The sequence below is a fragment of the Mesoplodon densirostris genome, chromosome 18 (assembly GCF_025265405.1).
Source record: "Mesoplodon densirostris isolate mMesDen1 chromosome 18, mMesDen1 primary haplotype, whole genome shotgun sequence".
Taxonomy (NCBI): Eukaryota; Metazoa; Chordata; class Mammalia; order Artiodactyla; family Ziphiidae; genus Mesoplodon; species Mesoplodon densirostris.
In genome coordinates, this window is record NC_082678.1 from 27,507,553 (window position 1) to 27,533,595 (window position 26,043).

Genomic DNA, 26,043 nt, shown 5'->3' on the forward strand with positions numbered 1-26,043 from the left:
GCTCCGCAACGGGAGAGGCCACAACGGTGAGAGGCCTGTGTACCGCAAAAAGAAACAAAAAGAAAAAAGAAAAAAGGGAGTCGAAAGTTCAGAAAGAAAAGTTCACTTGATAGAGTGATGCTTGCAAGCCCTCCGTTCTCTGTCGTGAGGAGTCTCATAAATTCCCCTCCACGAGAGGCTGTTTCATCTTCAGGAGAAGTGACTTCTCAGGAAAATCCTTTTCCAGAATTATTTTCTCTTTCAGACCCTTCTGCAGAAAACACTACTTCAGAAAACAATACTGCACAAAATGTTTCTGGAGCAATTATTTCTACAGGAAACGCTACTCTGCCAGGAGGAACCGGCCCTGGAAACACTAGCCATAGGAACGTCTCCACTGCACATTCTACTGTCGCTGCAGACAACAGTATGCCAGCTGTTCAACACAGCAACAAAACACAATGGGAGCACCACAACATGGTCACTGAATTATCCTCTAAGCCCACAGGCTTCACTTTCCCAGGGCTCGCATCCCCGGGTGATCAAGTTGAAACTCAGCTAAACCAGCAGCTCTGGTCCCTCATCCCCAACAATGACGTGCAAAGGCTCATTTCTCATGTTATCCAGACTTTGAAAATAGACTGCTCGGACACCCACGTGCAGCTGGCCTGTGCCAACCTCATCTCTAGAACAGGCCTCCTGATGAAGCTTCTCAGCAAGCAGCAAGAAGTAAATGTGTCCAAAGCGGAATGGGATATGGACCAGTGGAAAGCTGACAACTCTATCAGTGAGAGCACAGAAGCCCAGAGTGAGCAGAAAGAGCAGGAGTCAAGTGAGGTGAGGATAACCCCTGACACGTGGGACTTGGACTTTTACTCAGTTTAGGACATGCCATTAACGTGCCCAAGCGGGAATACCACGGGCTCCTAGTCAGTATCTTATCTTCAGCCATGAAACGGGCTAAGACAGTGATCTCCAACTTTGCTCATTGAGAGAGTGTGTCACTATTCCTAGGGTAGACGCGAAAAGGACATAACACAAGATAAATAAATTGTAGATAAATTGTAGAAGAAAATGCTAATGATAAGACTAATAACATTAAATTTGGCTTGTTCTTATAGAAGCTACTCGCCTGGAAGGATTGGGTTTCATAGTAGTTTAAGAATAGTTAGCTATCGTTTAGAATAGGATGAAGAATCGTAAGTTTTCATCCCTTCTATCTCCTTGTTTTTAAAAATTGTGATATATTTCTTTAGCTCACAAAAGAAGTTCCAGGTTATGACTATAACAACAAACTCATCTTGGCAGTATCTGTACCTGTAGTAGTGACGATTTGTGTTAGAATTCTCTGTCTCACTGAGGTAAGGACAATAATTAATTCAGATTCAGAACCCAGAAACTGAGAATCAAATCCACCTTTCCACCTGCTACTACTTGATTCTTCCCTTTAGCCATGAGGACTGACATACACTTTGTTCTTTTAATGAAAAGTATATTCCCAGGATATTTTTGTGTGTGTGTGTGTTTTTTTTTTTTTTTTTTTTTTTTGGCTGCGTTGGGTCTCCATTGCGGTGCATGGGCTTCTTACTGAGGTGGCGTCTCTTGTTGTGGAGTACGGGCTGTAGCTGCACGGGCTCAGGAGTTGTGGCACACTGACTTAGTTGCTCCGCAGCATGTGGGACCTCCCCAGGCCAGGGATCGAACCTGTGTGCCCTGTGCTGGCAGGCGGATCCTTAACCATTGCACCACCAGGGAAGTCCCCACAGGATTTTTAAAAGGAACTTCACTCCCAGGAGATCCCTATGGAATTGGATCCATGATAACAAGCTATTGGACTATTTTGACAAGTGAAGTTTATAAGAAGGCCAGAGTTGACATGATAGTAAATTTTCTTCAACTCAAGAAAGTATGCTGATTTGAGGTCCTCACCAGTCACTCTCATTCTACCGTTGATTTCTTTCCTTCTTGGCTGAAGTGATGAGAGATATAGGATCTCCATACTCAAGGAGCTATCAGTCACCCTGGGAGGGCTAAAAGGACATGCCTAAAAGACAAAAGTGTGATCTCGTCAATTCCTCAGGTTTACTTAGCAGCTTTCTTCTCCGGTGTATTAGGAATTGTGTAGATAGGTTCCATTAAAACACTGCAAGTAAAATCTTGCAGCAGGCTACCCTCAAATATTTATAGTAGCCTATTCCTGGAGCTAGCCTGTTTACCTTTTGTTCAGTTACATAGTGGTTTATTACTTTTCCAGCAGGCAGTTGCTAACATTAAAAGAGTGATTTTAATAGGCTGACAGTCTTGATTCTACCCTACCACTCCACATTACTTTAGTTATCTTTTCTCCTGTAATGGCAGCCCTCCATTCCAGCCAAAGCAGCTCCTCACTATACGCTAGTTACACCATACCCATTCCTACTTTTGTCTGTGCCTTTGTCCATCGAAAATTCCTTTATTTTGCTTTGCCTGTGGAACTCCTATGAATCTCTGAAAAGCCAACTCAAGTTCAGATATCTTTCTCTGTAAAGCCTTCCCTGAATACCCCAGCCCTCCTGATCCTAGTCCTGTGAGGTTTGTCACCATTTCTTAGGGGCCATAGCAAAGCAGTCCCCTCCCCTCAGAACTCACAAAAGTGGTAAGCAGTTTTTTGAAAGGCAGCCCCCCAGGAGAGAACCACCAAGGTCAGCACATCATGGAGCTGAGCAGAGATGTGTAAGGACCAATGGCTTCCTGGCCTATCACACTTGAATCAAACCTGACATGATGTACTAACTTCTAAAGAGAAATGTGTCTATCTGCAGGAGGGTTGGTCACTAGTGAAAGCATAGAAAAGGTGAGGAGAGACCAACATGGGCAGTGCCCATCCTCACATTGCCCAAGAGTAGAGATGGCACCTTAGGCAGCATAACTGCAGAGTCAGGCCCACTAGCCAGGCTGCCTGTTGAGGAGATGGATGGATCCAGTTACCTCAGGCCTTCCCATTAAATTCTGGACTCGGCTGATTCCTTTTCTAATTCTGTTGTCACCAAGTAGCCTTCGATTCTGTGATTGTGCTTCAGTGTGCCACGGAGGCCTGTCCCCACAGAAGGTAATTCTCTGCTTGTGTAGACACAGATGCCCTGTGTGTAGAACAGATGTATTTCTCATTGTCAAGTAATAATTTGGCATTCTGATGTTTGATCAATCCTGTGATATTGCTCAAGTGAGACTGCCACAACAGGAAGACGTGAGTTCTCGCTTGGTGAGGAAGAGTATGATTTCTGAGCCTAGGAGGCTGGGGACTAGCTTGCTAGTCATTGGCCATTGCCCAGACTGTACCCTCTACATCTCAGGTGGCATATGGCCTTTGGCATTTTTAGAATTTCTGTAAAGTCCCCTTTTTATTGTTTTTAACTTCTTGCATTTGTTTTGTTTTGTTTTGTTTTGTTTGGGCCTGTGTGATCTTAGTTCCCCAAGTAGGGATTGGACCTGTACCCTCGGCAGTGAAAGCGAGGAGTCCTAACCGTTATTTCCTCTCCCCACATATACGATAAGCTTTTGGAGGACAGGGGCCATGCAGTGTTCTTCCTATGGTAGACAATAATGGTGTTCAACGGAAGAGAGATGCGGCGTTATGTCAATTCCACAGTGAGGAATAATTCAACCGAATATTTATTTGAAGTAGGATAGAGTCCAGCAATAGACCCCTGTGTTCTTAAGACTTTTGAAATGTCATGTTTTAATATTGCAATCAGCGGAAGAAAATGAATAAATGGTGATAGAATAGCTGCCTAAGTATTTGGGGGGTAAATAGCAGATCCCCATGTTTCATCTTAAATAAACATATATCCATAAATGTGAAAAAAGACCACATAAAGGTATTAGAAGAAAATAAAAGCAATATTTCTATAATCTTCTGGTGGGAAAGAGCCTTCAGAGCCTGATGCCACAAGCAGAGCCTTTGATATATTCCACCATCTTGTCTGTGACACCAGCTTAGCACTGATTCATGCCAAGCGTAAGATGAAGAGTTTTCCATATATTGTTTGATTTAAAGCCCACAGTCCTGTGAGGATGATATTACTATCCCTCCCTCATAGATGAAGGAGATCAGTGTAAGGCCCCAGCGGCCAAACCCAAAGCAGAAGGCAGTTTCACCCGGCTGCAAAGCTGGTGCTCCCTACTCCACTCTTTTGTCTTGTCTCCTTAGAGACAAAAACACTGGAACTATTCGAAACACTGAAATTCAATGAAAGCCAGTATTTCTTTACCATAAAGAGTTTTTGTTTGTTTGTTTCGAAGTGGTGGGGTTTGGCCATGCTGTGCAGCTTGCAGGATCTTAGTCCCTTGACAAGGGATTGAACCTCGGGCCACAGCAGTGAAAGAGCCACGCCCTAACCAGTGGACCACCAGGGAACTCCCAAGAGTTTTATAGGTCAACAAGAAGCAGACAAACAGTCCAGGGGAAAAGGGGGCAAGGGCTGTGAAGAGTAGGAGGTGTGTTGACAGTCTGCCGCCATATCTGCCTGTCGTCTCCTCATGGCTCATGTGGGGTGGGTTTTGTTAGCCAGGCCTTTGTCACCTCGTGACGTAAAAATCATCTCTGATATTTTCTTCAAGTACTTTTATAATCTGTCCAGAATTTGTTGTATTTGTTTGTTCGTGTGGTTGAGGTAGGGGATCTAACTTTTTCCCCCTACATGAAGATCTGATTCTTTTCAAATCTTTCACTGAATGGTTTATTCTTTCTTCCCTGGTCTAATATGCTATCTTCATCTGGATGCTGTTCTGTGATCCAGTTATCTTGTCCTGTACCAGTACTGATATCACACTGCTTAATTCCAGTTGCTCTATAACATATTTTATATCTGGTAGGGCAAGGTCCTACTCTTTGACCTTCTTTTGCATACATTTCATAACTATTCTTACATATATTCTCTACCAAATGTCAGCTGGCCAGGTTTTATTTAAAAAATATTTTGGCTATAAAATGGATTGCATTGAATTTTTAGTTTCATTTGAAGAGAATTGACCTCTTTACAACATTCTAGGAGGATGGTATCTCATGCCATGTAAGTACTTCTTAACGTCCTTCAAAAAAGTTTTAATATTTTCATCACATAGGTCTTACAAATTTGTGGCTAAATTTATTCCTAGGTGCTTTATGCATTTGTATTGATATAGTGAACGGGAGGTTCCTTCTGTTTTTTAGTTAGTTAGTTGTGTTCTATGGGAAAGCTATTGAGGCTAATATGTTGATCTCTTGATTTTGTATGGAGCCATCTTACTCATGTTACTTCCAATAAAATTTCAGTTGATTCTTTTGGTCTTTTTGGGTCCCTTGTTTCATATGCAGATATGTTTGTCTCTTCTTTCCAATACTTCGTTTTTCTTATCGTACTGATTAAGACCTCCTCCACAGTGCTCAATAGTAGCAGTAATGATTGGGCATCCTACTCTTGTTCTTGACTTTAGAACAATGCTTAGGTTTCTGCCAGATACTTTTATTTTCTTTTCCTACTTCTGAGAGTTTTTATTAGGAATTATCTGTTGAACGTTATCTAAAACAGTCAATAAAATATATCTCCAGCTGCATGCAAGACCGTAAGTTAGGTACTGTGGAAGAGTCAAAGGATTCTTAAACAGGGTAGAATTCCTTTCCTTGAAAGAGTTATCATCTTACTGGATAGATAAGATTTAAAGTCAAAAGGAATGAATAAGGATTTGGAAATAGTTGTAATGGATAATCATGATCCTGTTTTCTTTCAAAGCAGATTTCTTCTCCTAGAATTTCAAAAGAGGAAGATAGAAAAAGAAGCAGAAGGTAAATATTGGTCTTTGAAAGCAGAAATTTACAACTAGAGGAGAACTTAGAACTCATCTATTTCAGTTTCCTCAGCAAAGGCAGGAAGAACGCTTGATTACCCTAATGGTTTACCCTAGTTTATTTCTCAGCAGAATTAGCTCCGCAGCCCAAGCTGAGTTAGAACAGGACTGGCACACATTCATCTGCTCTCACTAGTCCTTTAAGGAAAGAGGGTGGACGGGGAGAGGTTTTGGTTGTACCTGTTCCTGCTGGGCGGATGCCTGGCTCCCAGGCATCAGGCCAGGCCAGAGGCCTTCTAGGAGGCTCTGGGGTAGGGAGGGCCACATGGTTGGGGATTTAGGGGCTGGCCTCACTCAAAGCTGACGAAAGGTAGAACATATGAGTCCCTTCTGGAAAGTGGCAAGAAAACTTCCCTTCTCATCCTACTGTTTTTCAGGCCCCTACTCTCTATTCCCTTTATCCAAACCTCATAGTATTTTAACCGGGAGAAACTTTAGACAGTAGTTTGTCTCTTCCTTTTGTAATAAGGAACTGGAGAAAGAGAAAGGGAAACTATCTTGCCCCATGGTCATACTGCTAGTGATTACCAAGAAGAAGATGGTCCCTTTCCACTGAGGACTTCTCCACTGATCACACACTGTGCTTGGGCTGTGAGCTACGTTTTAGGTCACAGTTGAGTAGACACATACTATATGGACATAAGTAGTTTCTGAAACAAACTTATTGTGCACTGTGATTTTTTTCTCTTCTATTTGTATTCAAAAAGAGTATTTTGTGCTTCCCTGCTGGTCGTGGCCTTTAAACGGATTCCACAATTCACTGACACCTGAGTGACAGCCTGCAGAGTGAAAGTCAGAGAGCTATAGATGACTTTGCTCGTTGGGTTCAGGTGTTTACTTGGTGTGATTCAACGTATAGGATAGAGCAGCCAGGAAAATAAAATCACCTTCTCCCCACACCCACACACCCAGCAAATGCTGCATGTGCGACTAAGTCCGAAGCGGACCGGTGTGAAGCGCGTCTAAGGGAGTAACAAGTTTCTGCCCAGTGCCGTTGTGCAGTGTTTTCACTGCACGAGGGCAGTTGGCCAAGGGCAAAGAAAGGTGAACGGGGCTGAAAATCCTGCCTATGCTCCATGCTAAGCCACATACAAATGTCTCTCCAGAGACACTTGGGGTCCATTTTGGACAGACACAGAGAACTTCTGGAAGGCCAGCATGCATGCAATGATTTTCATGATCCCGGGTCTGTGGTGATTTTGCTCATTGTGATTATGGACTGAGGTCCCCATTTAGTCCTAGTGAAAGCAGAGATAACACATTGTGAGAGAGATGAAAAGTGACATGCAACACTAACAGTGTGTGTTTTCCTCCAAGGGGCTTTTTTTGATATCTGCTGCGTAAGAGAAGCTCAGGGGAAAGTGAGAGTCAGGTAGATGTGAGGAGGATAAAGTACTGTGGCCAGAGAAAGCAGGGGAGATGCAGAATTAATATTTCCCTTTCTGTGTTCTAGGAGGGCTTTTTCGGGAGAAGGCGGCCACTTTGGCTTAGGGGTATGTATAGGCCTCTCAGCGCCACACGCAAGGAACACATGACCCAAAAGCTACACGACAGGGAGTCTTCTGCTGAGGATGAGATATTTCTGCATCCCAGCAGGAGGCCCCAACTCGTCATCCGGAGCTCACTGAGGAGTCTGAATCTTTACCTCATCAAGAGGCCCCTGCTCAGCATCCACAGACCCCTGAGGACGTTGAATCTTTTTCACCCCAGGCAGAGGCCCAGGCTCAGCATGCAGAGCCCACTGTGGAGGTAGAACCACCTCCACTTCCGCAGGAGGCTCCATCTCAGCCTTCAGAGGCCCCTGAGGAACTAGAAACTTCAAGTCCTCAGGAGGCCCTCGCCCGGCCTTTGGAGACACTTAAGGAGGTTGTAGTTTGACCATGTGTTCATCATGGGGTAAATGAAGCTCAGCAGTCACACTTGTACAAGGTCACTGTTAAATCTCTGGCTCTGGCACTTCCCATAAATCCACAGGTCACTAAAGAGGTTGAACCTTCTCCAGTCCAGCAGAAGACCCCACCTCAGCCTCCAGAGCTCCTTAAGGAAGTTGTAGCTCAGTCTCCATTGTATCCCGAGGTGACAGTTCCAGCACAGAGCAGAATCATGCTGAGCATCCAACATCCCCCAGGATCAAGAGCAGTGGTTCTCAACCAGGGTGAGTTTGCACACAGGTGACACTTGGTAGTGTCTGGCGACAGTTTTGCTTGTCAGAACTGTATACGCTACTGGCATCTAGTGGACAGAGACCAGAGATGCTACTAAACATCCAACAGTGTACAGGGGAGCCTCCCACAGCAAAGAATTATCCAGCCCAAACTGTCAATAGTGCTGCCTAGCTAGAGAAATAAAGATCACTTAACACAAGTATTTAATGAGCATTTAGTATTTTGTATCTAATGCACCACATATATAATCATGAAAGTATAAATCATAATATCTCCCACAGTGAGATTTCTTTAGTGTATGGAGGGAGTAGTGATGTTACGTTTCATCATATATAAATGAGAATTATTGCCAATGGATAAATGTTCTGAAAGAATATCTGTTTTTCTAATTCTTTTGCTCGTGTCTTTTTTGGTAGAAATCTTGGTTGCAATTTACTCACAGAACTGAGCTTTGGAACGTTTCAGGCCTGGCATGGAATGCAGTTTTTACACAAGTTGTAAGTGAAATAGAAGATGAATACATGTAAACAACTGTGTGTAAAAGCAATCATGCAGTTATTGGTTAGCTGGGTGTAAGTAAGCCCAGTATGAATTCTGGAAAGTATGTCTTGAGAGCCATTTATTTTTTTTTTCAAATGAGGAAACTAAGGTACAAAGAGGCCAAGAGACTTGTTTAACTCATATATATGAAAGGCTCTGCTTTCCATAGTGCTGATCTTTGGCATGGTCAATTAAAGGCACCAAACAAAAACACTCAGATTAGCATTGTCATGGAATCCCACGGATGCCTCTCCAATATGAGAATGGTCCAGGAACTTCCACTTTTGAATTTCACTTTGATTCCTTTTCATGTGCAAAGTTCCTAACTGCTTAAAATGTATGCAACACAGAGCTGCAGAGAACTAAGTTGAGCAGGGTGTGGTTCAGTGGGTGTGGGTGCTTCCCCAACCATCATTAGCTCTTTTAAATGGAAAAGCAGAAAGAATTCCTGAACACCCACCACAGGGCTCTCCCCAGCCACCCAGAACATTATTTTTCAAAAAAGCATATATTGCTGAAGTGAATTATCGGTGGCCAATAGGAACCTTTGAGGTATGGAAAAAGACGTTGTTTGTGTTCAGCTGTAGTGTGAAAAATATAAAGAAAAGACTTTGCTGTGGCCTAATTCAATATGTTTTCTTTGCTGACTACTCTTCAATAAGAAGTGTGGGTTTTCCACCCCTTCAGCTCAAAACTTCTCTGATTTCTCATGGCACAAGGAAATGATAGTGGGTACGTTCAATGGCCCGAAGGCGATTTTAGACTCAAGGTAAAGAGCTCTTCTACACCTGGCTTTGGAAAAGACTCTCTTACCTGTCTTGTGGTTCAGAAATCCAGCTTCACACAGTTCCCACATTTTGGCTTAATGAAGGTGTTGAGGCTGTGTCTGGAGCTGGGTTAACAATTCCTGCAGATGCCTATCTTTAGCGGCCTCCTTCCTTTCCCTTGTTAGTTTGCTGACGCCTACCTTGGGGAGAGAGCACCGAGGGTCGGTTTTTCTTCTGTTAGCACACCGGAGAGCAGGCTCGTGAGGTCCCTTCACCAGGAGGTTTTAGTAGCGTCAGTACAACGTCTGAAACTCACCACCTTTCCTAAACATCCCAGAACACCAAGAGTTCCTTATAAGAATCAGAGTTTCACTATAGTTATGTAGGCAACACAGGACAATACATTGTGGAAATAAATAAATAAATCACAGTTTAAAAATGAATGAATTCATTCCAAAACATTCACTGAGTGCCTTGCCCACTGTCTGTGAACACTCTACTAAGTGCTGGGGATACAAAGACGCATAGGGCAGGGACTTTGTCCCCAAGAAGCTTTCATACTGGAAGGAGAAATATGGATGTTGATGGGAAAACATATATGAGAGCCATTCTAGCATCTATGCAGCAGGGTAACAAGGTGAGGGAGGGGGGTGATGAAGTAGAAAACGGGTGGTAGGTTAGAAAAGCTTTGTAATGGAAGAGGCACCAACTTGTTCCTTTGGAATTTGTGCTCCTCTTAAATGACAGAAAAAGGTAGTGAAAGAATCAGAACTATCTGGTGTTGTAAATAAATTAGTACTGTACTCCGAAGACTCATTCACAGTTACTTTCAAAAGATTGTCACAGTATAGTAAGTCTTTGTTTTGGACTAAGTCTTTCTAATAGACAAAGCTAAGTTGCTTTAGGAAACATTTGCCATGGTGAGATACAAACTGTATTGCATCTCTTACCAAAGGCAAGCCACCAAGGGAAGATGCCACCCTCGAGTTAAATCATTTTACTACCTATAATGACATATTACTGGGGTGTTTATAAGTTGCTTGCATTAAATAAGTTTGGAAAAGGGCCCCAGCTGAGGTGGATTTATCCTGAATTCAATGAACCTTAGGCTTCAGGGCTCCTCACTTGCATAGGTCCCTTCCAAGGTCTTGAGAGGGGTCCTAGCGATTTTTCTATTTATAACTTTGCCTGTTTTTATTAGCTAGGATTTCCCAAAGTAGATGAGGTTCAGGCCCCACAAATCCTTGATTCATCACCGGGTGTCAGGTAATTATAAGTCAGTAGGTTTCTTGAATGAAGCCTCTATGTTATTGAGAAATATCAGGTGAAGTGGTTAGCAGTGTGGTAGTCTATTTTAAATCCGAAATCTACCTCAAAGATGAGCCAGGAGCTTATTAATAAAGTACCACTTTTTGAATGGTGGTAGTCATCATATCTCTTTCAGATAAAATCAGGAATGAAATATACTATGGAAAACCGGCAGTGGTTGATAATCCTAAATGTTAAGTATGCTTTTTTTCTCTGACTGTAAAGTGTTTCTCCTTCATTCACCTATGCAGGTCCAGACTGATGGCTTATGTTTAAAAATTCTTTTAGTCACTTCATTGGATCTAACAATACAAGCTCCATGATTTTAGAAACTGAAGGACTCTACAGTGTAGAAAGGCTATATAACTTAAGCAGACAGAGCACATTCACATGCTGGCTTGTCCGTGGTACATCAATATTGTACCAAGAACATAAGCACGAAGAGAGAATAAGAGGAAAATCAAAGCCTTATCCCTATTGAATTATTTACCCCATTGTTGAGAATATCAGTGCGGGAGGTGTGTCCACACTATGAAGGCAAATTGAGCTGCGGTCACAGAGCCGCCCTAATGCTCCTCCAGTCAGCTAGCATTGGTTTCCTTTACATAGCTATGTACACACAAAAGCTTACACACTTGAGGGTGTTGTCCTCACTTTTTGCTATGTACTAGAATCCTGGCAGCTTCTCAGATTTAGAAAGGCATAAACACTAAAAGCAAAAATAACTTGGGTCTGCCCTTTGGGGTGATTCAGGGTGGCTGTTTTATTTGTAATAGTTCAAAATTTTGAGATTGTCACACCTAGCAACTACTACACTTTTCTTCTCCCCACTGCATCTTATTCTTCCCACCTGTAGTATTTTCTCCCATTCTATATGTTTATTCACTTTCTTGATAGTGTCCTTTGAAGCACAAACTTTTTAGTTTTTATAAAATCCAATTCATCTATTTTTCCTTTGGTTGTTTGTGCTTCTGGTATCTTATCTAAGAAACTGTTGTCTAAGGCAAGGTCATAAAGATTTACTCCTGTGTTTTCTTCTAAGAGTTTTATAGCCTTAGCTCTTACATTTGGATATTTGATCCATTGGGAGTTAATTTTCATATACGGTGTGAAGCTTCATTATTTTGTGTGTGGATGTACAGTTGTCCCAGCATCATTTGAAAAGACTGTTCTTTCCACGTTGAATTGTTTTGGCACCCTTGTTGAAAATCAATAGACCATAAGTATGAGGGTTTATTGCTATCTTGTCAATTCTGTTCCATTGATTTACATGTCTGTTCTTATTCCAGTACCACACTGTGATTGCAGTAGCTTTGAACTGAGTTTTGAAACCAGGATGTGTGAGTCCTCCCACTTTGTTCTTTACCGACATTGTTTTGGTTATTCTGTTTCCTTGAATTGCCATAGGAATTTTAGAAACAGCTTGGCAATTTCTGGAAAGAAGTCAGCTGGGATTTTGATAGGAATTGCAATGGAACCATAGGTCGATTTGGGAAGTAGTGAAATTTTCATAAGATTTTTCTTCCAGTCCATGAATCCAGCAAGTCTTTATACTTATTTAGATCTTCTTCAATTTCTTTCAACAGTTTTGTACTTTTCAGTGTGAATCTTGCACTTACTTGGTAAAATTTTCCCCTAAGTATTATATTTGTTTTGATGCTGTTCCACATGGAATTGTTTTCCAAATTCCATTTTTCGATTACTCATTGCTGGTGTGTAGAAATAATATTGATCTTATATCCTACAACCTTGCTGAACTCATTTATTAATGCTAACAGTTATTCTCCTAGATGCCCAGGAATATGTCTTGTGGTCTTCCAGTTTCCCAGGAATACATTGGAATATTTCAAAGTGTCTGTGGACATCTCATTCCTCAGCTTTTCTTTTAAAGCTTTGCGGTTGGGTTGTTTTTTGCCCCAAACTGTTATCCATTGCCTCATGCCACCGCCATGTTAAAATATTTGCTTGAAAATGTTTTCCAGAAATGCCACCTGAGCAGAGGCTTTTCTCACTAGACAGCCCTCAGTCAGGTCAAAGGCAAGCCTTTCAAGTGAGGTCTTCCAGGGGACCACCAGACATGTAAAACAATGACAGTTCTTTGGGAATGAGGCTTTGAAGGACCTCTCAGTCCATGCTGCTCGTTCTGGTACCAGGGATGTGGGCTGTTTTTCAAGGCTACCACTGGCATGGAGACCAAAGGTCGAGGGCAAGTTAAAGCAACACAGATCTCATTGTTCTTACAGAAATTAATTTGTTTTCCTTGAATAAATTGCTCCCCCATTTACTGCCAGCATGTTGGTTAAATGTCCAGAGTTCAGAAGAAGTTGATTCTGACCATTTTTGCCAGTTTTGTTGTTGTTGTTATTGTTGCTTCTATGCAGGGATGAATTTTCAGATGTCCTTCCTCCATCATTTTTACTGATTTTCCTGCAACTTTTTAAAAAAAATCTATAAAGTCTCAATGGCCATAGGCTAATTAAATATTTATCACAAGAGATGATTAAGGAAAAAATAAATAAAAAGAGAAATAAATAAATAAATAAATAAAAAGAGAAAATATAATTCTCATAGAGGCTTTCCCAGATGGGTAGATGAAGTTTGAAAAGGTATTTCTATATTTAGTGCTGTCAAAATTAAGGTTAAAGTAACAGATGTTTCAAAAAAAAACAACCCTTTTTTTTTCATTCAGGTTAAACACAGGCTTTAGAGTCAGAACTGAGTTCAAATTCCAGCTCTGCTTCTTACGAGCTTGATGACTTAAGACAAGTTATGTAACTTCTCTGTGCCTCAGTTTCCTCATTTGTACAATTGTGTAATATATATATCACATAAGGTTACTGTGAGGATGAAATGTTAAATGCTGATCACATATGCATGGCAACCCAAAAGATATTAGTTTTGATAATTATCTTTATAATATTCTGCAAAAGTACACTAATAATTCTTGAGTAGAGTTAACCTTAAGTCAGCTATTCTCTTCTTTCTTCCTGTTTCTTTTCTGTTTTTTTTTTCCCCCTTATTTGTTTTAAAGAACTAAGGGGAAAAAAAAGGAAGAAAGAAAGAACTATGAAGAAAATCTATTCCAACATTTTGGAATAAAATTTTGTTCCCCAAAATTAATTTGTTTATTTTATTGATATATAAACAAAATGTTATTTATTTATTCAGCAAACATTTATTAAATGCCTAGTAAATACTAGGCACTATGTCAGGCACAGGAATAATAATGACAATAAAGTGTGGTCCCTGCTCTCAAGTTGCTGACAATCTAGGAGAGTGACAAATAAACAGTTGATTACATACACAGTAACAAAAGCTATGGCACAAGAATACACACGGGACTATGTGATGGGAGTATGGCTTTCACCAGTTCCTCTTGGATTTCTCTCTTCTTTGGCTCCAGAACCAAGGAATTAGCCTTATTTTTCTCTTTAGCTGGGTAGTTTAAATCATGAAATTTTTCAAACTTTGTAGAGATGAAAGAAAAACACCTTGAATTATGGAGGACACTAGAAATAGTACTTTTTTTACAGAGCAAGGGCTTCCTACCAGCATAGTCACTTCGAGGGTTTTTAACGTGAAAAGTACTTTGGCATATTTTTTCTTTGCTAGCCACTTTTTTTCTATTTTATTGTTTGTTTGTTTGTTTCTCTTCTCCACTTTGTCATCTAGAGACCTGGGTAGTTCCCAGTGAAAGAGTGTTTTACAGATTCTAACGGTGATTTATAGGTAAAGACAGAAAATAATTTTTTTAACCTTCAAGTTCCATACCAAAAAAAATGAATATAAACTTTCATGGAAGTAATTGAAAATGCAGATAATTTTAATTCCATTCCATTTTTCAGAATTCTCAATCGTAATCCTTTGCCAACAGTTGAAGATTCTTGTCTTTTTAAAGTGCCAGCATTAAACTCTTTGTAAGTATTGTAAGAGTTTCATGGCTCATGAGATAATTTCTGCTCCTTTTTACTTTCGTCAAAACTTGAGTACTTTGGCTAAACAGTCATAATTTAGATTTTAACTGGGTTATTGAAAATAAGAGTTATTGGCAAAGAAAAGGATTAAGAAAGAATATATATGGGTAAGAGAGCCAGCAGAGGATGAGAACAGTGTTGAAGAACACATATAGCTATGGAACATGAAGATGCATATAGGAATAGTATTTATCCAAGAAAGCAAAAAGGAATAAGGGGTACATTATTTTTTTAAAAAAAAAAGAGTGATCAAAAGAGGTAGATGCAATTGAAAATGAGAAGTGAGGATCATAGAAAATGATTGTACTGTTCAGCACCAAGGTCATTAATTTGATGATGCAAATTTAAATTTCTTCCAAAAGAGCTCTTTGGAATTATCATCTATGGCAAGTAAGAAGCCAAAGTGGAAGTAATCACATGTTAAGTGTCTTCTTCAGTTTAGAAATTTTGTCTTTGGGTTTTATATCATGCATGTTTGGGCTTCTCCTTCAGAGACATGGGAACAGCACAAGTGTCACTTACCGCAATGGAAAGCATCCTCATGATGACCCTTGAATTGGAAACACTGTAAGTTGATTTTTCTTACATTGATTTTCACTCAATTGTACTTTTAGGTTTGTTTGATTATCTTCTTAAGTCAGGTTTATTTATGTATAATTTTCGTTTAACAAAATTCACTCTTTTTAAATATACAGTGTGATGTGTTTTGACAAACGTATAGTTCTGTAGCCACCACCACATTTGAGGTAAAGAAAACTTCTGCACTCCCAAAAGACCCCCCATGTCCCTCTGTAGTCAATGCATCCTCCTGTCACTACCAGCCCCTGGCAACCACCAATCTGATTTTTGTCCGTATAATGTTGCCTTTTCCAGAATATTTGATAAATGAAATCATGTGGTATGTAGCTTTTTGTTTTTGGCTTCTTTCACTTAGCCAGTCTCTTTGGAGATTCATCTGGTTTGTTGCACCTGTCAGTAGCTCATTCCTTTTGAGCGCTGAGCAGTATTCTAGTTGTGTGGATACACAGTTTGTTTACGCATTCATCGTTCGATGCACATTTGAGTTTCTTCTTGTTTTTTGGCTATTATGAACAAAGCCTCTGAAAACACTCACGTGTGTGTGTGAATATATGTCTTGTGTGAGCATATGTTTTCATTTATTTGGGGTAAAATACCTCAGGGTGGGATTGCTTCATCATATGCTAAGTGCCTATTGAACTTTTTAAGAAACTGCTGAACCGTTTTCTAAAGTGCCTGTGCCATGTTGCTTTCCCACAAGCAGTCTATGAGAGTTGCAGATGCTCTACATCTTCACCTGATCCTTATATGTGTTTTTTAAAAACATTTTCGCCTTTCTAGTAGGTGTGTAGATGAATCTCGTGGGTTTTGCCACATTTTGCATTTCTGTAATAGCTGATGATGTTGAGTGTCTATTCATGTGCAAATATCCTTTTAAATGAAGTGTCTGTTCAAATCCATTTTTTAATTGGATATTTATATTGAGAATTAAGAGTGCTTTATATAAAAAGCAACGGAAAAAGTCCTTGCTCTCAGATATGTGTTTAGTAAATATCTTCTCCCAGATTGTGACTTATCTTCATTATATTAAAGTGTCTCTGAAAGCTAGAAGTGTTAAATTTTTGATGAACTCTAATTTAGCAATTTTTCTTAATTTTTCATATTTATTTAATTAATTTATTTGGTTGTGCTGGGTCTTAGTTGCAGCAGATGGGCCCCTTAGTTGCGGCTCATGGGCTTCTTAGATCTGGCATGCGAACTCATAGTTGAGGCATGCATGTGGGACCTAGATCCCTGACCAGGGATCGAACCCGGGCCCCCAGCATTGGGAACTTGGAGTCTTAACCACCAGGGAAGTCCCTTAGCAATTTTTCTTAAATGCTTTCTGCTTTTTTGTGTCTTAATCTAAGAAATCTTTCTCTGAGACCCCACTGTCTAACCCCAAATCACAAAGATTTTCTCCTACGTTTTCTTCCAGACGTTGTATAGCTACATTTAGGTCTATGATTCATTTTAAGTTAATTTTCATATACGTTGTGAGGGAAGGGTCAAGTTTTATTTTTTTGCGGTTTAAAAAACTATTTCTGTAGGACCCTATGGTGACAGTTTATTACACAACCTACTGCACCTTAAATTGTGCCATCCCCCCTCCAATATGGCAAGCTAATAGAAACTTTCTGTTACGCCAAGGCTAGTTGAGGGGATTGCGTGAGATTAGTATGCGGAAACGGCCCTGCATTTAGCAGTCTCTTCCAACCGTCTTTGTCAGGTCACCTGACAAATGACTGTCTTCACTGTGCCGTCATGCATTGGTCACTGCTCTAGCCTCATCTTCCTCAGTGTCCCACACCATCTGCCACAATTGCGATCCCTCTCTTGTCAGCTAGATGCCCTCCTCTCTGGATATTAAAAACTATTTCCCTGTGTAACCACGATACTGTTAATACACAGTATTGAAGAAATTAAATTCCTACACAATCATATTACCTAATAAAGTGTTGCTATTCAAATTTCCCCAATTGTCTCTCTTATATAATATCATTTCTTTTAACAGCTTTTTGAGGTATAATTGACATGCAATAATCTGTGTTCACACACACACATACATACACACCATGAAGACATCACGAAACTCAAAATGTCCATCACCTCAGAAAGTTTCTTAATGTCTCTTTGTAATTCTTCCTTCCCATCGTTCCTTGCACTTCCCAATCGCCATGCAACCATTGATCTGCTTTCTGTTTGCATTTTCTAGAATTTTATGTAAATGGAATCATACAGTGTATACTTTTTTCTAACTGGCTTCTAACCCAGCATGATTATTTTAATCTTCATCCATATTGTTGTATATATCAGTAATTCATTTCTGTTTATTGCTGAATAGCATTCCTTTATATGGATGTACCACCATTTATGTATTGACCATTGATGGACATTTGAGTTGTTTGAGTCTTTGTCTATTACAGATAAAGTTGCTATGAATATTTGTGTACAAGTCTTGTATGGATGTCTACTTCCATTTCTCCTGGGTAAATGCCTGCCTGTAGAATGGCTGCATCATTGGTAAGTGTATGTTTAAGTTTTTAAAAAATACCTATTTTCCATAGTGGTTTGATCATTTTACATCTCTACCAGCAGTGTACGAGAGCTGCATTTTCTTTACGTTGCGGCCAACATTTGCTATGCTCAGTATTTTTAATTTTAGATAGTTTAATAGGTGTGTAGTTGTATCTCACTGTAGCATCCCTAATGATTAATCATGTCAAACATCTTTTCATATGCTTATTTTCCATCTGTATATCTTTGAATCTTTTATCTATATTTTTCTGGAGTTTTGAGAGTTCTTTCTATATTCTGGAAATTAGTCCTTTATCCAATAGGTAAGTTGCTAGGTATTTTCTCCCATTCTGTGACTCATCTTTTCGTTCACTCAGGAGTGTCTTTTGCAGGGCAGAAATTCTTAATTTCGATGGTGTCTAATTTATCTATTTTTTTCTTTTATGCATTATGTTTTTGGTGTTGTATCTAAGAAATCTTGCCAAACTCAAGGTCATAAAATTTTTCACCTGTTTTGTTCTAGACGTTTTATAGTTTTATGTTTTACATTTAGATCTTTGAACCAATTTGAGTTCACTTCTGTATATGGTTTAGATCAAGTTCAGTTTTTTTTTTCTTTTTGCACCTGGATATTCAGTTGTTCCAGCATCATTTGTTGAAAAGACTATCATTTCTCCACTGAAATGCCTTTGAACCTGAAAGTCAGTTCTCCACATCTCTCTACTTCAGAACTTTGTATTCTGTTCCTTTGGTCTTTTTGTCTATCTTTACACTACTATCACAATGTCTTGAAGGTGTAGCTTCATAATCCTTGAAATCAGTTACTGTTAGTTCTTCAACTTTGTTCTTTCGCAAAGTTGTTTTAGTTATTCTAAATTTTATTTCCATATGAATTTTAGAATTGGCTTGTCAATGTCTATAGAAAAGCCTACTGAGGTTTTTGATGTATAAATCGATTTGGGGAGAATTGATGTCTCAACAATATTGAATCTTCTGATCCATGAATACTTTATATCTCTCCATTTATTTAGGTCTTTCTTAATTTCCCCCGGCAACATTTTACAGTTTTCAGTGTGCAAGTCTTTTGTCAGATTTATTCTAAGTATTTTATATGTTGGATTCTTTTATAAGTAGCATTTTAAAACTTTGATCTCTGATTGTTTGTTGAGACAAGTTCATCTTTTTGTATGTTGATCTTGTACCCTGCAAACTTGATAGACTCATTTATTAGTTCCAGTAGCATTTTCGTAGCTTCTATCAGGTTTTCTACATAATCATGTTATCTGCAAATAAAGATAGTTTTACTTCTTCCTTTCCATTCTGAATATCTCTTTTCTTTTTGTTGCCCTATTGCACTGGCTAGAACCTTCAGTGCCATGTCACATAGAAGCAATGAGAGCAGATATCCTTGCCTTGTTCCTGATCCTGGTGAGAAAGTACTTTGTCCTTCACCATTAAGTATGATGTTAGGTTTTTTGTAGAAGTCATTTATCAAGTTGAGGAAGTCTCCTTCCATTCCTAGTCTACTGAGGGCTGTTTTTTTTTCTTTAATCAGGAATGTATGTTAGATGTTTTCATTCTTTTCCTGCATCTATTGCAGTGATTATATGATTTTTCCCTTCTTTTCTTAATTTTTTTATTTATTTTTGGTTGAATTGGGTCTCCATTGTTGTATGTATCCAGTATTCTTAATCTTTTATGTAGATCCATATTCCAATCTGGTGTCATTTTCCTTCTGCTTAAAAATACTTCTTTTAACATTTCTTATTGTGAAAGTCTACCAGTAATGAATTCTTTCAGCTTCTGTTTGTCTGAGATAGTCTTTATTTTGCTTTTGTTTTGACAGATGTGGGTATAAAATTCTAGCTTGATAGAATTCAATTCACTACTTTAAAGATGTTATTCCACTGAGTTCTCGTTTACGATTTTTCAAGCACGAATTCTGCTGTCATTGTTATCTTTGTTCCTCTGTATGTAGTGTATAATTTTTTCCTCTGGCTCCTTTTAAATTCTTCTCTTTATTGCTGGTTTTGAGCAATTCGATTATTTTTTGTGCCTTGGTGTAGTTTTGTCCATGTTTCTTCTGCTGAAAGTTCATTGATCTTCTTGACTTTGAGGGTTTATAGTGTTTACCAATTTGGAAAAATTTTGGCTATTATTTCTTCAAATTTTTATATTTCTCCTCTCCTTCATGGACTCTAAGTACACATGTATTAGGCCACTTGAAGTTGTTGCACAAGTCACTGAGGCTCTATTCATTTTGTTGTTGTTTTGTTACTCCTTTTGTTTCATTTTGGATAGTTTCTGTTGCTATGCCTTAATGTTCACTGACCTTCTGCCGTGTCTAATTAGCCTTTAACCTCCTGCAATATCTTTTTCATTTAGACATTGTTTTTAATCTCTAGAAGCTCAATTTAGGTCTGTTTTACATTTTCCATGCCTACACTTAACATTTTCAGTGTTTAGTCTGGGTGTTTTAACATATGAAATACAGTTATAATAACTTTTCTTCATGTATAATAACCTTTTAAAAGTTCTTTTCTGCCAATTCTAACATCTGTATAGATTATGGGTTATTGTTGATTGATTGCCTTTTCTCCTCAGTATGGGTCATATTTTCCTACTTCTTTGCATGCTTGCATGCAATTTTTCATATGATCCCAGATATTGTGAGTTTTAGTTTATTGTGTGCTATGTATATTTATATTCCTGTAAAATGCCTGGGCTCTGTTTTGGGTGAAATTAGGTTACTCAAAACAATTGTATTCTTTTAGGTCTAGCTTTTAAGGTTCGTTGGGTAGGAGTCCAAGTAGCCTTTAGTCTGGAGCTCATTATTTGCAACTACTGAGACAAGTCCTTTCTGAGTATCATGAGGTTTTCCAGTCTGACTTGTAGGAACAGGTACTATTCCTACAACCCTGTGTGATATCCAGTTGTTCTTCTTATTAATCCTTTCATGTGGTTCTTTTCCTGGCATCAAGTTATTCCTCACACAAATGTATTGACCCATACTTTGTTGAATTCTCAAGAGATCCCTCTGCATATCTCCAGAGTTCTTTGTCTGTGCACTTCTTTTCTCTCTGATACTCTGCTTTGTGAACTCTAGTTACCTTGGTTTTCCCAGACCCTTATCTCCATTTCGTCTGTCAGGGAGCCCACTAGTCTCTGTCTGGACTTCTCTTCCCTGTACCATGACGTGGATACTCTCTCAGAGAAGTAAGGGCAATTATAGGGATCACTTCATTTATTTCCCATCTCCTCGGGAATCACTGAAATGTATTGCCTGAGGTTCAGTTTCTTGAAAACTGTTGTTTCATTATGTTCCATCTGATTTTTTTCTTGTTTCAGCTGGGAGGTTAAGTTGGCCCTTGTACTTCATCTTGGCCAGAAGCCAATAATATTCTTTAAGTCTGTTTTGTTTTGATACAGGATCCAATTAAAGATTAGGCATTGCATGTCATGTCTGTGTTTCCGTTAATCTAGAATTTTTCCCTACTATTTTTTTTGGTCTTTTAAGACATTGGCTTTTTTGAAGAGTCTAAGCCAGTTGTCTTGTAAATTGCCCCACAATCTGTATTTGTCTGTTTCCTCATTAGATTCAAAGTAAACATTTTGGGGAAGAATACTATATAGGTGATGTATTCTTCATACTTCATCACTTGAGGTGGCCCAGTGCTAAGTTTGATCACTTGGTTAAGGTGGTCTATTCCATATCTCTCCATTGTAAAGTTATTTTTCCCCTTGGTAATTGATAAATAATATGTGGGGTGATCCTTGGGATCAGTGAAGATCCTACTTTCAAACAACTCTTCACCCAACTGTGCATCAATGATAATCCTTGTCTGAATCGATTATTACATTGATAGTTGCAAAATAACACTTTCCTAATTCTATCCTTCCTTTTGCATTTATTAGCTGACATTATTCTATAAAGAAGAGCTCCCCCACTTTTCATTTGGAGTATCATTATGAACTCATGTGCTTTTTTTTCAATTAACTACGTTATACCTTATTATAATGATAATGTTATTCTTTGGAATGTTCCTTTTGTCCAGATTTGGTCAATGCGATCTCTGTTATTGTTTAGCCACATGATGCTTTTTTATTACTAGAATAATTTCTAATATATTACTCCTCACAAATAGGAACTGAGAAAGTGACTCCAGAATGTGCGGTCTTCTTCATACTCTTCTTAGAAGTCTGCCTTCTTCCTGTGTACTCTCAACCCAAAGTGAGGCTTTCGGGTTGGAAGGAGATACTTCTGAATTAAACTACAGTTCAGTGTCACCCAATTCTAATCGCTATTCCCTTTTTTCTAGGCATATCATACCTACTGCCATCCTAATCCTTCTGTTGGGCACCTCTCTCCTCCTCTATATTTATTTCCAACTGTCAAGGGCAGCAATTGGCCAACCGGCCCCTATCCAGTTCTATAGTCCATATGCCCCAAGAACTCCTTTTTGCACTGGTCTGTGGTGGCCTTGGCCTACCTCTTCTACCTACTCAGGTAACTCTTTTACCACGAATTTAATTACCTGTGTTTCCATTTATAGGATCTTACCCAGCCGTAGGGCCTGCTGCCTCTGCCAATTTAAAAATACTATTGAGGTTGTCTGTGAGACAGTCAAGCTGCGTTGTGACAGTGAACGCCTGAGGGACGTCACACGTTGTGGTGAGTCTCAATTGCGGGATAATACATTTTTAATTTTTAATTTAATTTGTTATTTTTAATCAAGGATGGTACATTTTAAAACTAATGATGTAATTACATTATTTTAATACATTCATTTAGAGTTCCAGCTCCCTAAATTTCTAAGAATTACCCCCTTGCTAAAAATCAGATTCTTGGTTACATTATTAAGCTAAGAAGAGCTCAGTTACATTATTAGCTTCATAATGTAACTGATCTGCATATGTAAAGGAACCAGAGAAAGGAATGGAAGGGGGAAGGGAATTCACATTAATGGCCACATATCCTATGCTGCCCTCTCTGCAAATGACAACTTATTCACATAGTACATCACAGTTTGTAAACTGATTTTATATACATTAGGTCTCAAGTACCCTTTGTCTTATAAGACAGGTGTAAATATATTTTTGTTTATTTGGTTTGTTTCTGCAATTTTATAAAGAGTGCAAGTGATGCTGTTTTATGTCCTATCTGGAGCCTGAGAGTTTCTGGTTCCATAACCAGAAGCTGCTACCAAGCCCTTCTAATGCATGGGAGAGCTAGTTATTTCTTTGACTGTCCAGCTCTGAACTTGCTCTGAATCGCAAGTTTTTCTATCCACAAAACACTCAGGGGCTTTCAACGATTTTTCTATATATTAGATTTATGGGCACTAACTTGATGACTTCCAAAATGTGCTTTCATGCCCAGGTAGCTTGAATACAGGTCTCTTTCAGTGATCTAGAGCACATCATAAATAATAACACTTTGCCACTTATATAAAGACAATATTGCTGATTTTTCAACACAGTTTTTTTTTTTTTCCTTTGGCCACCAAGCTGGTGGGATCTTAGTTCCCCCAGCAGGGATTGAACCCGGGCCACAGCAGGGAAAGTGCCGGGTCCTAACCACTAGACCACCTGGGAACTCCCCCAAACATTTTTTTTACTAATTATATTATTCCCTTCTCCCCCAGAAGTGGGCAGAAAAAGCATTTTTTTTTTTTTTTTTTTTTTTTTTTTTTTTTGCTGTACGCGGGCCTCTCACTGCTGTGGCCTCTCCCGTTGCAGAGCACAGGCTCCGGACACACAGGCCCCGCGGCCATGGCTCGTGGGCCCAGCCGCTCCGCGGCACGTGGGATCCTCCGGGATCGGGGCACGAACCCGCGTCCCCTGCATCGGCAGGCGGACTCCCAACCACTGCGCCACCAGGGAGGCCCAGAAAAAGCATTTTTAATCTCCTTTTACAGGTGAGGAAAAACAAGATCAGCAGTGTTAAGTGCTATGACCCTAGGGCCCCGATCTCCTGTCCCCAGTTTGGGGCTCTCTGCTAGCCTCTGCTCCTCCTTTCTCATGACCCTTCCCTCCTCCTTTGACCCTCACCAAAAATACTTTTAATCCTTTTGGGAGACAAGCCCAGCTACACAATGGTACACATTACCTTCACACAGTCAGAAGATTTGGATGGTTCCCCAAGTAGAGCTGGAAATATTAGAAGTAAAATGAATTGAAAGCAAAGTAGCCATCTGACAGAAGTTGCTTTTTCCCGTCTACATTTTAGGGCCTCAAGTATTATTCCATTGATTTGTTGAACATTCCACATGGGCATACAATCTGGCAAATCTCTTAACTTATACCCGAGCTCCCTGCCCAAATTTTAGCAAAGAGCCAGGGCGGACATAGTGTTTTTTTCTGTATAGAGGCTTCTGTTATGGGGACTGGGATATATAGAAGCAGGGACTAAGCAAAGGACTCAGTGGGTAGTTGGAGAAGGACATGTCCAGATGACGACCTGTTAGCGGCGGTGGTTGTCGTGGAGATCTGTGATAGCAGCAAGAACACAAGCACACTGAAGAGGTGGAGAGAGGAAGCCTCACACTCCCGTGCCTTTGAGGCAGGACAGGATGGGGTATATGAATGTGAGGAGTCACAGTAGATCTGCAGAGAGTCCAGCTGATTAGGGGAATATTTGTCTTCCAGCCTTGGCTTTTCTTGAGTACTGGCCCCTGGGAACCAGTGGAGTAATCCTGAATATAGTTCCTATATTTCACGCTACAGAATTTTCTGAGTAGATAGCCCCTTTTTCAAGAGAGACCTTTCTCACATTTTGTTGTTGCCAGTCATAGGCTTAAGTGTGGGTTTCTTTTTCTCCTAAGTGGCACTCAAACTTTGACTGATTCCTAATTTCTTTGGCTGTGGACTGACAAAAGGCTGTCCCATCAGTCTTCAATGATCAAAAACAGTCCCTTCTCTTTTGACAGATGAAGAAACATCTATAGAGAATGCAGGAGGATCGTTGATGAAGGTGTTACAAGCCCAGAAGAAGAACAACAGCACCGAGCTGACTATTGAGTCAGAGAGGACGTCCTCACCTAACAGTGCTGTCAGCTTGTCAGGCTTCATGAATGAGCAGCTGGACTTTAATAATAAAAGTGATATTATCAGTACACTAAATTACATACTGCCTTATATCTCAGAGGGAAATCTAGGAGATGTGGAATCAACATTATTACCATTCATTCAACTTCTTTTTTCAAATACACAAGATGGACATATGCCGCTGGGCCTTTTGAAAAACAATACAAGGAGCCCTTCTGTTAAACCTGTACCCAACAATTCAACTAAAAAAAACAAATTGAGGGAACTCCATTCTGTGGAAAATTTGTTAGATGCAGAAACTCAAGAAAAAATTGATGAGGTTAAAAAGGAAGAAAAACCTGCCACGTGTACGCGTTCCAACCTTTTAAGTGCCATGTTTACACGCTACATCTTTCAAAAGAAATTAGAAACTGCCCAACCACAGAAAGACAGCCTAGCAAAGATTGAGAGTACAGAGGAAAAGCTGGTGAGAGTGAACAAGGTCCTCAAGGGGCATACAGAAAATGCACCTCAAAGCAGTGGGAGATGAGAGCATCAGGAGGAAACAGAATGCCCAGCCATCTGTGGCGAACACTGCCAAAGAATGAAAGCTCAGGAGGCCATCCCCAAGAAAGCTGAAACAGCTCCGCATGGTGCAGAGGCCCAGGAAGCTGGTGGGAAAGTCCTCCGATGCAGAGTCTTCATTCATAAAGGAACACAAGGCCGCAGGCTCCTCTCCCCTCAAACCGTACTTCAAGGGCAGGCCTTGTGCCTCCATCCCGCCAAAATCCCCATCTGAGGTTAAAAGCAAATCAAAAGACTTATCCAACGCTATTCATGTTTTCGAAGATGCAAAGGCAAGAGTTAGAAATATTAAGGACTTCGAATTAATCTCACATTCTGGAAAAAAAAATACATCTTCCATAAAATTAGGTCTCATCGGGTCCACAGAAAACCCAAAGTTAAAAAGCATCGAGGGGCTTCCCTGGTGGCACAGTGGTTGGGAGTCCGCCTGCCGATGCAGGAGACACGGGTTCGTGTCCTGGTCCGGGAAGATCCCACATGCCGTGGAGCGGCTGGGCCCGTGAGCCATGGCCGCTGAGCCTGTGCCTCCGGAGCCTGTGCTCCGCAACGGGAGAGGCCACAACGGTGAGAGGCCTGTGTACCGCAAAAAGAAACAAAAAGAAAAAAGAAAAAAGGGAGTCGGAAGTTCAGAAAGAAAAGTTCACTTGATAGAGTGATGCTTGCAAGCCCTCCGTTCTCTGTCGTGAGGAGTCTCATAAATTCCCCTCCACGAGAGGCTGTTTCATCTTCAGGAGAAGTGACTTCTCAGGAAAATCCTTT

General features: G+C 40.0%; 1 protein-coding gene across 1 annotated transcript in view; it reads left to right on the forward strand.

Annotated features, from left to right (window-relative positions):
- LOC132479148 (uncharacterized) overlaps positions 1-26,043 on the forward strand; it is a 138,673-nt gene that overhangs the window by 22,575 nt on the left and 90,055 nt on the right. Inside the window, 9 exon segments of the mRNA XM_060082728.1 lie at positions 70-816; positions 1,236-1,340; positions 5,733-5,782; positions 7,298-7,443; positions 7,499-7,710; positions 7,819-7,999; positions 10,522-10,582; positions 22,227-22,345; positions 24,603-24,785. Coding sequence (XP_059938711.1) covers positions 70-816; positions 1,236-1,340; positions 5,733-5,782; positions 7,298-7,443; positions 7,499-7,710; positions 7,819-7,999; positions 10,522-10,582; positions 22,227-22,345; positions 24,603-24,785 — 1,804 coding nt within the window.